Source organism: Dreissena polymorpha, chromosome 12 (genome assembly GCF_020536995.1).
Source record: "Dreissena polymorpha isolate Duluth1 chromosome 12, UMN_Dpol_1.0, whole genome shotgun sequence".
NCBI classification, from domain to species: Eukaryota; Metazoa; Mollusca; class Bivalvia; order Myida; family Dreissenidae; genus Dreissena; species Dreissena polymorpha.
The window spans coordinates 33,577,459-33,591,610 of NC_068366.1; the positions used below are offsets into that span (position 1 = coordinate 33,577,459).

The 14,152-nt window shown below is 36.6% G+C and overlaps 1 protein-coding gene across 1 annotated transcript; it reads left to right on the forward strand.

Annotated features, from left to right (window-relative positions):
• Nucleotides 1-4,434: 4,434 nt before the first annotated feature.
• On the forward strand, nucleotides 4,435-10,133 carry LOC127852510 (uncharacterized). The gene is made up of 4 exons (XM_052386468.1): nucleotides 4,435-4,548; nucleotides 5,222-5,476; nucleotides 7,092-7,224; nucleotides 10,039-10,133. Exons 1-4 carry the CDS (start codon nucleotides 4,435-4,437, stop codon nucleotides 10,131-10,133), a joined length of 597 nt encoding a protein of 198 aa, XP_052242428.1.
• The last annotated feature ends 4,019 nt before the right edge of the window (nucleotides 10,134-14,152 follow it).

A 14,152-nucleotide genomic window follows, 5' to 3' on the forward strand; every position in this document is an offset into this window, starting at 1 on the left:
TCAGGGAAATGAATGAAGTGTTTATTGGTTATAAGGACACAAATGCAACAAATAAACGTTTGAAACAACTGGTATGTGATTGTATTGACTACTGTGTCTTGAAATCATGTTTTTCAATCAAATTGTCAGGTCATTATTTAAATCATAATTGTTTATGCAAATAAATCAGTAGGTAATGTACATGTGTTTCCTCTTCTCAATAGGGACTGCTATTTAGCTAGCTAGTGTCTTTACATGGTATACACTATTAGCATAAACATCATTCGTCCGGAACTTTTGATTTTACATTAACCGAATGTGCATGTTTACGTGTTGTCTCTTTTGTTCCGTAATTGGATTCATATTACATAAGCAAAACGCGTCTTTTGATTTTGATTTACATCTTACGTAATCCAGGAACAATCCAGGCGTACTTTAATATACATGTACTTCTGTGGGTTTATGCATCCAACTTTAATTGTAAAAGTTTATAAAATGTTATTCGACAGCCAAAGTAAATAAATGTATTTTTGTTTTATGCATATTAGTATTATACGGACTGCTTAATTCAAATGACTTTAAAGAAGTTCATTTAAAGTTTGAAAAGATAATTGATGAGCTTCATTGTGATACATGTTCAGTATATAATTTTGAGATATCTTGCCGTTACAAAATTTAGATTTCAAAATATACGTACGCAACCTTTTACCTAATTACGATGAAACGAGGTTTCGTCAAATACGACATCCAGCAGTAACATTAAAGATAAATCATGGAGGATATAACGCATGGATGCCATCTTCTATTCTCCATTTGCCATTGCTAGACAGATTTTCTCACAAAGGTCTGCGGACTTGTTGCTTATAAATATATGTTGAGAATTTTTTCTTTCTCAGCCATTAATTAAAAATCTTACACAATCATACATAAAGTATATGATATTAAATGAAACATTATTTTGTGGACAACACTTCGGAATACTTTCCAATGTCTTAATAAGAAATTATTCGGGAAATACACACATACTCTTGTGTAAGTATATTATAATTTGAATTATAAGTAGACAATTACGTATATAAATTAATTATTTAATTATGAACTTATTTAGTTACAACAAATCGTCTTTATATCTTATAAAGCCTTTGATATAGCTTTGTTAAAAAGTTTACAAATTGTATGAAAACGTTAGAAAACGTTAGATTATTTGGACGATGTGCAGAGGGGAAGGCCAATGGCTTTGAATGTCTTAAAACTAATGTACCCATGAAGAATGATTTATCTAACTGTGTTTGTATTATTTATTAATCGTGTCCGTGTATTTGTTAGTGAGCATTTAAAGCATGACGAGGATACATTAAGGACTTCATTACACAACTTAATCAGTCAAATATGTCACTACCTTATAAACGCGTGCCGTTAATCTGATGCACTCAAATGTATTCAACAACTACACATTCAGTTGCTGGCAGTGTCAACACAAACAGGCCTCAACTGCAAGTAACGAGTTTATTTTGAATTATTGATCCATGCTGCAAACACCATCAGCAGCAAAGTTGACCAAGACTCCCAGATGGTCTTCCTAACAAATGCTTTGTAAGTCTTTGAGTAGCAACAGAAACCAATCTGCCTCACCTCACAGGAGAACTACACAACATAAAGTGCATAAGTATTTTTACTCCAGTGGATCCCCGTTATCAACAGACTACATGGACATGATTACGCAGACAGTAATGCAAAGCTGGGAGCGGAAGAAGACCAAGATTCAGTGTAAAAACCAACGTCGTCAAGTGACTTTTCACAACTTATCTGTAACAGGATAGCTACCGTTACCTGCACAAAATAGAACACGTGAAAATCGTTTGACTGCGAAAAGAGCACAAACGACTAAACAAGTACATGCACAACATATTTTACCCTGGGCCTGCAGGTGCTATACGGACAGATTTAGGTCACGCTGACAGACTGCTAAGCTGCTGTACTACTAAGTTTACACTGCCAGACTGCTAGGCTGCTGGACTGCTGAGTTCACGCTGCTAGGCTGCTGGACTGCTGAGTTTACGCTGCCGACTGCTAGGCTGCTGGACTGCTGAGTTCACGCTGCCAGACTGCTTAGCTGCTGGACTGCTGAGTTCACACTGCAAGACTGCTGAGTTCACACTGTCAGACTGCTAAGCTTCTGTACTTCTGAGTTCACGCTGCCAGACTGCTAGGCTGCTGGACTGCTGAGTTCACGCTGCCAGACTGCTTAGCTACTGGACTGCTGAGTTCACACTGCAAGACTGCTGAGTTCACACTGTCAGACTGCTAAGCTTCTGTACTTCTGAGTTCACGCTGCCAGACTGCTAGGCTGCTCGACTGCTGAGTTCACGCTGCCAGACTGCTAGGCTTCTGGACTGCTGAGTTCACGCTGCCAGACTGCAAGGCTGCTGGACTGCTGACTTCACGCTGACAGACTGCTAGGCTGCTGGACTGCTGAGTTCACGCGGACAGACTGCTAGGCTCCTGTACTTCTGAGTTCACGCTGACAGACTGCTAAGCTGCTGTACTGCTGCGTTCACGCTGCCAGACTGCTAGGCTGCTGTACTGCTAAGTTCACACTGCCAGACTGCTAAGCTGCTGTACTGCTGAGTTTACGCTGACAGACTGCTAGGCTGCTGTACTGCTAAGTTCACACTGCCAGACTGCTAAGCTGCTAGACTGATGAGTTCACGCTGACAGACTTTTAAGCTGTTGGACTTCTGAGTTCACGCTGCCAGACTGCGAAGCTGCTGCACTGCTGAGTTCACGCTGACAGACTGCTAAGCTGCTGCACTGCTGAGTTCACGCTGTCAGACTGCTAAGCTGCTGCACTGCTGAGTTCACACTGACAGACTGCTAAGCTGCTGTACTGCTGAGTTCACACTGACAGACTGCTAAGCTGCTGCACTGCTGAGTTCACACTGACAGACTGCTAAGCTGCTGCACTGCTGAGTTCACACTGACAGACTGCTTAGCTGCTGCACTGCTGAGTTCACACTGACAGACTGCTAAGCTGCTGCACTGCTGAGTTCACGCTGATAGCCTGCTAAGCTGCTGCACTGCTGAGTTCACACTGACAGACTGCTAAGCTGCTGCACTGCTGAGTTCACGCTGACAGACTGCTAAGCTGCTGCACTGCTGAGTTCACGCTGACAGACTGCTAAGCTGCTGTACTGCTAAGTTCACACTGCCAGACTGCTAAGCTGCTGCACTGCTAAGTTCACACTGACAGACTGCTAAGCTGCTGCACTGCTGAGTTCACACTGACAGACTGCTAAGCTGCTGCACTGCTGAGTTCACGCTGTCAGACTGCTAAGCTGCTGCACTGCTAAGTTCACACTGACAGACTGCTAAGCTGCTGCACTGCTGAGTTCACACTGACAGACTGCTAAGCTGCTGCACATCTGAGTTCACGCTGACAGACTGCTAAGCTGCTGCACTGCTGAGTTCACGCTGACAGACTGCTTAGCTGCTGTACTGCTGAGTTCACGCTGACAGACTGCTAAGCTGCTAGACTGCTGAGTTCACACTGACAGACTGCTAAGCTGCTGCACTGCTGAGTTCACACTGACAGACTGCGAAGCTGCTGCACTGCTGAGTTCACGCTGACAGACTGCTAAGCTGCTGCACTGCTGAGTTCACACTGACAGACTGCTAAGCTGCTGCACTGCTGAGTTCATACTGACAGACTGCTAAGCTGATAGACTGCTTAGTTAACACTCTCAGACTGCTGAGCTGCAGTACTGCTGAGTTCACACTGCCAGACTGTAAAGCTGCTGCACTGCTGAGTTCACGCTGACAGACTGCTAAGCTGATAGACTGCTGAGTTCACACTCTCAGACTGCTAAGCTGCTGGACTGCTGAGTTCACACTGACAGACTGCTTAGCTGCTAGACTGCTGAGTTCACGCTGCCAGACTGCTAAGCTACTGGACTGCTGAGTTCACACTGACAGACTGCTAAGCTGCTGGACTGCTGAGTTCACACTGACAGACTGCTAAGCTGCTGGACTGCTGAGTTCACACTGCCAGACTGCTAAGCTGCTTGGCTGCTGAGTTCACGCTGACACTTTGCTAGGCTGTTGGACTGCTGAGTTTACGCTAAGCTTCTTGACCACTGTGTGCATGCTGCCAGCCTACAAGCTTGCTTGACTGCTGAGTTAACGGTGCCAGACAACGAGGCTGCTTAATTGCTGTCTTCACGAACATTTAATGAAGAATTCATACTATCTTATATCTAAGAAAGAATGCACGAATGTCGTTACGATACAAAGAGTTTTACAGTTAAAAAGTAGCGATGTCGTACGATCGTTGCAAGCCCGTTTGTGCAGGAAAAAATGAAGAATACAATGTTCTAAGAGAGACAGACTGATGGACGGGCGGTAGGGCGGGCGCTCTCGGGCGGGCGGGCAGGCAGACAAACAGGCAGGCGTGCAGGTATGCATGCAGGCAGGCATGCATTCAGGCAGGCAGGCATTCAGGCAGGCAGCAAGCCAGCCAGCCAACCAGCCGGCCAGGCAAACAGACAGATAGACCCTCTGATTCAGCGCCGTGTACACAAAAAGGGAAAGCGGTAGTGATAAGTGAAGGGACAATCTGGAGGTTTCCGTGTTAGCGCGGTGGTTCACTGTGGTTGACCACATAAAAATTGGACATCATCTATAAAAATAAGTAGCCGGATATTTATTTCATTCAAAATTCGTTTAAACGTAAATATTATTTAGGTAGTAGTATAGGATACTCCGGATGAACACGTATTGCGTTTTCATGCGGACCTACAAAACTTCACACAAAAAACGCACACACATACGTATGCATCCACATAGCAAGAAATGTGTAAAAATCACTAGTATTTTAAATGTAAACAGCAGCAGTTTTCCTTTTCGCTACATAATGTTTAAGTAGTCGCTTTATAAATCGTGTTTAGTGAAGCAAATCAAGACGAGGGAAGTACCTGGATTTTCCATGGTGTCACTACATTTTGTTTAAATATAGCGATGACATGTTTAGCCTTATATATATATAATTCCGGATAACTCATCAACGTTGTGTGCGATTACTGAAACACTGGACAGTTAATGTAAATTTACATATATTTATATATATGCGTAAGATTTTCGAAATCGCTAGGAAATACGTTGAATAGCTTTATACAAAATTACAAAATCAACCTTAATCATCACGATGAAGAAGTTTAAAAGTATTTTTAAAATATTGCGGTTTAAGAAGGAATATCTATATCTAATTCCAATATCTAATTCACCGGAGCCGAATTTGACTGGTTGCCCAGAGGAATATGTCGAGATTCCTGTTCGTGCGCTGGAGATGAAGACGCGACTGAGGCTGGCAGAATATCTGGATACCAAAGGCAAACTGTTGAAGGTTGAACTCGACAACATTCAAACTGAGATTATGAATGACTTCACTGGTCTCGTAAAGCTATCAGGTCAAGAAGGCTGTCGTGATTTCGTCGAATTTAAGGTAGGCATTACTGAACTGGCAGCAGGAGTATTTTGTCTGTTGCCGCAGCTGCATAAATTTATTAAACAGTATGTAATTTATTCACATGTTTAAAACCATACTTTATACACTTTCAAAACATCAACATACACGTTTCTGTAACATTTATAAAACCTCTGGCAAATTTACAACCATAATTCTCACACGTTTTAAATTATCTTATGTATGATTTGGAATTTTCTATTTGATTACCATGACAATCTTCAGAATACGATAAAGTTGAAGGACCCTCTATGCAAGGATGGCGTTTTGCAACATTTTGTTTTTAGACCTATTAAAACAAAAGATAATCATTGAAATTAAAACCGCATTAAAAATGGTCACCGTATTTGCATGTAATATAAATTGGGGCTTTTTAATTTTCATCAGCAACCCATTACTCTTTAACAATGTTCATGTGAGGTATGGAATATCATTCAATCCAACTTCTCTGACGCTAGTGTAGTATTTACATCTCAGCAAGTTGAAAGCCTTCTCAATTCACATGTTTAAGTGATAAACCCAGGTCGATGTAATGTTGGCTGACTACCGCATTCTGTATTTATGTCAGTAAGTCGCCGGAACGAGTAATCAAGTAACGATATAACTAACTCGTAATACGCAAGAACGACACTGCTACTTCTTACCCGTGGGGACGACGTAGGAAGTAACTTGTGGCAACGACGTATTCAATAAATATGAATGCAAGCGTGCATCTATCTGATCAATATTGTGCAGAATTATGTTAACCTCCCTTGTGCCAGATTTTTAAGCATCCGTTAAACAGAATGCATTATGATTGGTTGATTATGCCATAACCACGAGTTAGTTATCTCGATTTATTAAGTTACTCAGTTAAAGGAACAAACAAGGAAGAAATGTCATTCTAACTAGTTCATAAGTCGTTCCGTCGCTCCCAATACTTACTTACTCGTTCCAAAGGCCTATTGATCTCGTTCCTATGATTACATGTGTCGTGAAAACGAGATTCTTAGTAGAAGGAATTTAAAATAAAACATGAATATCTATACCGACTTGGCTGAGATCAAAATAAAATTGATGTTCTTATTGGTTCTGTAGTAAGTGCACTCCCCTGCTCGAAGTAATTTAAGGCAGAGAAACCACTAATGACTGTTTCATTGTATATATCTGTATTTTGATTTAGGTAACTAGACAGTACCACGCACACGGCCGGGCATTGCGGTCACACAATTTGTTATTTTCATGGGGCCGATAGGCTGCCGCATTCAGCTTGTAGTTTAGAATATTTTACGAACAATGGTAAAAGTTACGTTAGAATTAAATCAAAAGAAATAAATCGTTATGAAAACAGAAATGGACTTGTCTACGTTTATTGCGTTCCACTGAGTGACTATGGGACATATTTCAAAATAATATTTACTTAACTAAATGCATGATCTTTATTATATTATCATCAATATGTATGTACTGTTTATTTATTTGAGCATATTATCATCAGTCAGTATTACTCATATCATATGCGTTTCCAACAACACGTATGGGTTTAGTCATTGTAAACATGATTTATTGTTATCTTACTCGTATTGCGTACATACGATTGTGTTTGTTTTCATAGAATCAACCAAAAAGTCCGACCATAACGTTACTCGACCGATGGATTGGCCATGACGTCACAATTGGTAAATTCTGGGAATATCTGCTGATTCTTCAACGTCATGACGTCATTCAAGAATGCAGTCCAATGATAAGTAAGCGCCAATACAATATGTCATGTGTCATAGAGTAAATTAGCATATCCTTATTTCTACCAAATCTCAACATACGAAAGCAGTATCTATCTATTAACATTAATTATTTCCAAACCGTTACTACAGTTCAGCTAACAACCTAACCAATTTTTATCACCTAAACCTTTTACACGCATGACTGGTTCGCGGCGTTTGTCAGGTGACAAGCGCATGTAACCGCGCATTTTCCACTTGACCACAAGAACATAAACACCGTATATCTTTGATATGTTGTTCTGCGGTGTTATTTAAGTCCCTTCACTTGAACCATAAAATATATTTGCCGAGAGCTACGTCGACACATGCAAGATACGTTAACTCTCATATGTTATGCCAAACTACCGATAAACTATATGCATGTTTAATCTGGTAATGTACATTTTTATAAAATTAATTTATGTTATATAAAGTTACTTCTTTCACATAAGGCTTTATCAAACATGAAATTTCTTTTGAAAATACTAAACACGGCGGAAAAAGATGACTTTATCAAACATTTATCGAACGGACCTTCAAATTTTAAATCAATCAACAAAGAACTTGTATTAAACATTCCTGCTGTCGACGTAGCTCACGGCAAATATATTTTATGTTTCGCGTGAAGATATGGATTTCGTATGTTGAGATTTCGTAGATATAAGGATTTGTTAATTTATTCTACGACACCTGTGAAATTACACACATGCATTGTTTGGTTCTGCGTTTGTAATTAAACTACTAAATGTATGTACTGATTGATTTAAACGAATAGACCTTACACATATAGCTATTTGTTCAGTGTCAAAAGTATCCTCATTTTAATTTCCGTTGAATAGCAAGATTGACTAGAACATATTCAATATTATACGTTTTGGTTATCTTTTTAATGAGCAAAAGTTTTTCCCATTGAATATAAAAAGTCACTCATTTCAATTCAAATCTGTATTTTTTATGGGGTGTTTTCGGTGCAAATATTCACTGTCATGTGGCGGAAAAATGCGATATTTGATAATTGACAACAAAATGCAAAATTTGTCAAACGTTATTGTGATTATGTATGTTATAATTATGAATATTAGTAAAATCATTAATACATATTTTCAATCCTAGCGACATATATTTATACATATATATCTCGAGATATATGTTGAGTCGATTAAATGTCTTCCTTAACTTTTTGAACAGCTTTTAAAAATAATTTTGTAAATTCATTCATATGTAAGTAAGCATTCCTTAAAAAAAATGATAATGTGCACATTTTTGTGAGCAGTCGATATTCCGGCTACATAGAAACGTCGCAAAAACACGATGTAAAAACTTATCTAAGACAGCTATGGTGTACATATCTAATCATTCTTTGTATTGCTCATTTACAAAGATGCTTCTATCAGCTGTTCTTACTACTGTCCACAATTTATATGAGAGGAACTATCTCATCATATCAACCTGTTACGGTATTTTCCAAAATGCATTAAAAATTTCTTGATACCTAAAGTACTTCTTAAACATTTGCCTTAACATGGTATTTTGACTTTGAAAAAATAGGAGTCAAATAAGGTATTGAATTTTGATTACAGTTTGCGTCGATTACACTATTGCACTTTGAGTGACTAGAATTGTTAAAAATGCAGACAAACTACAATTCAGTAATTCTTTAAACATTTGCTGTTTAATGTGCTTAATGAATATAAATAATTTACCATGACTTGGTATTGACGCTTAAGAAAAGATATTGAATTGATCGAAATTCAAACCTTTGCTCGATTTTGTCAATATAAATATTCTGACGTTGTATCATCACGATATAGTTATAATTGTAGCTTTTAGAGTATCAAAACGATTTTTCTTTAATTTTTGTTTTCACTTTGTTTTCGACTTCTTATGACTCTGATTGGAGCATTGTCTTTATAACTGAAAAATTAAACATTCTGATAAATAATCATGAATGAAGAATATGAAGTGGACAAATGGTTTTCCTAAGATTTAATCTTGGCTGAAACAATGTTGAGATATATTCAGACCATGTTCTATTAGACAAATCATACACAAAATGGTAAAAAGATATTCATGTTTCACATTTGATGTATTCAATTTGTATTATACGTGCATAATAAATCGGCAGCACATATAAACATAAAATAATAATATAAAAGATGCATACAACACTAGATAATCATAACATCTTTAGCGTTCAAAATAAATAATAGTTTAATTAAACTTAATTTGAGTTTAATTAAACTTAATTTAAGCTATTATTATTTTAAAAAGCAAAAGTAAACGCAAATATAATAGTGATTTTATAACATGAAGTCAAACAGATCAAAAACACAACTTTGTATTCCAAAAAGAAAATTGTCACATTTTTTTACTCCCAATTGTAAGTCTTCTTAGGACATTTGAACGCATCACAAGTATTAGAATTGCATTACTTTACTAATTAATTACATGAAAATCCATCGAATACACCTGATGTTTTATTTCAGACACATTTTATTTTAAACGCTCTCCAACTATCTTTCACATTTTGGCTTACCATGATATTTAGATTAACTAGTATTTGATAAATCCATTTCCATATTGTCTGTGTCTGTTGTGCTGCTGCTTTTTCGTGTAATCGTACTACAAAACTAATATAGCAGTGTGACTTATACTGATGCCAGCTGAGAAGTTTTGCAATGGTTTATTTCGTATGTGAACTTAACTGACATACTTTGTAATCATACTAAACATAGCTCATGTAATAATCACCATTTACGAGTGTTTATAATAGTACTTAGCTTAGCGGATTTTTTCCAGTGAGCGATTGCCAGAATTATTTCGACCAAATAAAGAATCCTGCCTCGGCTCGGAAGAGACCAAACTATTATGGTGAGGATTTTGTTTATTTATAATTTCTAAATAGGTTGAATACAAACGTATGATTCCATGGTCTGATTCTTTTTAAGATATTAAATCGTAGCTATGTGGACCCCTTAAAAAAGTCAGTCGATGTTCAGCAATTTTAATCTATATGGAAACATACACCATATGGATATTTCTGCAAACGAGAGACACATGCATTGCACTCAACAGTACTTTAGTATACTGCACTGTACTGTACTGTAATGTACCGTTATTTTATCTATGTTATTCATTACAATGTACTTTATTAAACTGTAATGTACTGTGTCGTTTCGTAATGAGCAGTACTGTACTGTTATGTAATGCACTGTTTTACACTGTACTGTACTTTACTGTACTGTACTGTTCTGTACTGTACTGTACTGTACTGTACTGTACTGTACTGTACTGTACTGTACTGTACTGTACTGTACTGTACTGTACTGTACTGTACTGTACTGTACTGTACTGTACTGTACTGTACTGTACTGTACTGTACTGTACTGTACTGTACTGTACTGTACTGTACTGTACTGTGCTGTACTGTACTGTACTGTACTGCACTGCACTGCACTGTACTGTACTGTACTGCACTGTACTGTAATGTACTGTAATTTTTGCAACGTTATATACTCTACATGTATTATAATTTACTAAACTATACTGTTCTGTACTGTGCCGTACTGAACTGTACTGTTCTGTACTGTACTGTACTGTACTGTACTGTACTGTACTGATCTGTAATGTAATGCACTGTATTGCACTGTACTGCGCTGTACTATATGGTAATACTATACTATAATGTACTGAGCTATACTAAGTCACTTTACTGTACCGGGCCGTACCTTACCGTTACGTATCATGATGTACCACATCATTCCGTACCGTAGTATACTGTACTGTACTGTACTGTACTATATGTGCATACACACATATATATGTTTAAGTTCTTTCACCGGAGTGTACCAACGACGTCTTTATTAAACGGAATGAAATCAACTTCAAAAGTAGATAATAGTATTATTAAAATCTAACATACCTAAACATTTTTGGATCCCACATCTTTCGTTATAATTTTGAAAAAATCAGTCAAAAATAATAATCTTTTATCGTATTAGGTGTCATTGAAAACAGCTTACAGGTGATAATATATCAACCATCTTTTAAACAAATCCATGATTTGTTGTTTTTTTCAAAGCCATGAACATGAAATTTAAAATCGGACGTCTATATACCGAACAGAAGTTTAAAAAAAAATTACATTCCAGAACTTAAACAAAACCTTTAGCTATATTTAGTATGGTGTTTTTAATGCAACTACATACTTTAAAATTGTTGTGTCAACCTATTTTTATGACGATGTCGCGAAGGACATATTACATTCATACATTATAAACACGAACACAGTTTATGTAAAGTTAATGATGATTTAAAGACATTGTTTAATATCTATAAGTTTTCTTTTTTCAAATGAAAGAGAAGTGACGACAAATATGCCCACAGGAACGAAAAGGGCGTTGACAATTGTGAGACTATATATTTGTCCTCCGTTCTGCCTTAATGTCGGCGTATTTGCGACTTCATAAAAGCAAACAACAACCTATGCTGGTATTGTTGAATTCAGCAACAGAAACTAGTTGCAAAAATACATTCAAGCTCATCGAAACTTGTACCTCAGTCAATAAGTCCGAATCTATAATTTACCTTGCTTATTTAAATATCACCTGGGCTTATACAACGTGATTTAAAGCGTTATATTCCTCTTCATACTGATCTATAAGTAGCCAGATCTATCAATATAATTTTCATGTGTTATTGCGATAACCTTCTTCTCTGAAAATTCACGGCTGATCGGTTTAAGACGAGTTATCTTACTTCGTATTGTGATCCTCTGCAAAAATTATTAAAATCGTGCCACTTAGAATCAAAATTTACCATGCCGCAAACAAAACATGTTTTATCTACATGCAGCAAATCACTTGAACAATCATCCCTAAGGTATCTAAGCGCTTGTTAAGTTCGTATGCGTTATCATATGTTGATCTAGAATAACGTTTATTTCAAATCATATCGAGGATAGTAACACTCCCCTTTTTAAAAAAGATCTCATAAAGTTGTAATTAAACATGTATTTTATGTTGAAAAACATAGATGTATTAATTGTATTGTATTGAAAATAGTAAATCTGCTCTCTAATTATTATTTTTAAATCAGGCATCTGGGGTTAAAATAAGACAATGCGGGATACATTTATTTACACATGTTAATTGACAAAAAGGGGAATAATATCAACGTCTGCTACGAACGTCATCACTACTTATTCATTGTGGTTTGATACAGATATTTTTTATACAATCTAAGCCAATCATTATAGTTACACATATACAATGTTGTTCCTGTGACACTTTTCGTCGGCGCGTAAAAATAAGAAATATAAGCTCTACTGTAATGAATGAAATGCCCATGAAACGCAGTGCGTGTTTTCTCTGCGATATTTAAAATACCACTGGAAGCGGGTTAAATAGCCACATTGTTTGGAAAGCATTAAAACAGTATTATGCTTGATTAATACATATTATATGTTTAATATAAATTGTACAACCCATATGGTGGGAGCTGACATTGTTATTAAATAGTAAACAATTACACATATAACTGAATGTAAACGACATTGTTTTTGGAACTTAAAAGGAGGCACTCATAATACGTGATTAACTATATAATTATCCTTATGAAATCTGACATATTTAGTACTTGTCAATAGCCGAAAAGCCAAATATTGAGACCTTCACAAAAACTCTTTGAATCAAAATTATACTAGACAAGCAAATTGCTTTTAAAAACGATAACATGGAGCACCATAGTATAAAACAACTTTCCAACGACTCATCAAAAGAATCTTGCCTATATATATGGAAGCGCATATGGTACACCCTGATGCTGTGGTGATGTCAACATTCTATGACGGCATGATATGAAAAAGGTGTCATGGCGTAAAAAATAACTCATCGTGTCGACTAAAACTATGATGGCAAGTCATTTTCACATAAGCATGACGCCATAATTTATGTTGATTTGTCGAATTAGATCATGTCGACCAAATATTTTTTCGGGAAAAGCCGGAGACATTTACATGGAGACTTTTACTTAATGTCGTCGTGGCGAGTAAAATTAAGAGGTGAAAAAAGTACAAAATTATGACGACATACCATGTTATTTCACAGTAAGTCGATAGAAACTAATCCGGCATGACAATATTATTGGAGTGTACCATATTCTATGACGGCATGATATGGAAAAGGTGTCATGGCGTAAAAACAACTCATCGTTTCGACTTAAACTATGATGGCAAGTCATTTTCACAAGAGCATGACGTCAAAATTATGTTGATTTGTCGACTAAGAGCATGTCGATAAAATATTTTTTCGGGAAAAGCCGGAAACATTTACGTCGAGACGTTAACTTAATGTCGTTATGGCGAGTAAAATTAAGTGGGGAAAAAGCTACAAAACTATGTCGACATACCATGTTATTTCACAGTAAGTAGATATAAATTAATTCGGTGTGACCATATTATTGGGGTGTACCATACACGCTTCCGTATATATACCTTACATCGTATGATGTTTCATTTTAATTATATTATTGATCTATTTGACCCTTTCGCTTTTTTTCTGAAATTTACGGCATAAGTCAAACATATAGGGTATTTTGATTTTGAAAAAAAATCAGTACATTTAGTTAACCGTTGTATTCATGGCCATTCCCTATGTCGGCGGATGGTTAACAATAGTCAATTAATGACTATGTTACAACAGTATATAACAAGATAAGTATATCATAAGAACTAAAAATAATCATGATAATATAACGACTATTTAGTAGCACACGTTTATGTTTCGTATGTTTAAAAGTTATGTTTTAGTCCGTGTTGATTAAAAAAGAACGTAACATCATCAACATTTCCAAACCTCTTTTTCATAACATTACACTGATACATTCATTCGTAATCCCGTCGATGAGATACAGC

What these genes read in the sequence shown, in the direction of transcription:
- LOC127852510 (XM_052386468.1), top strand. Translation starts at nt 4,435, where the DNA reads ATGCATGCAGGCAGGCATGCATTCAGGCAGGCAGGCATTCAGGCAGGC. An exon ending in GTGATTTCGTCGAATTTAAG is followed by an intron (nt 5,477 to 7,091) that starts GTAGGCATTACT and finishes TTGTTTTCATAG; the next exon opens with AATCAACCAAAAAGTCCGAC. An exon ending in AGAATGCAGTCCAATGATAA is followed by an intron (nt 7,225 to 10,038) that starts GTAAGCGCCAAT and finishes GATTTTTTCCAG; the next exon opens with TGAGCGATTGCCAGAATTAT.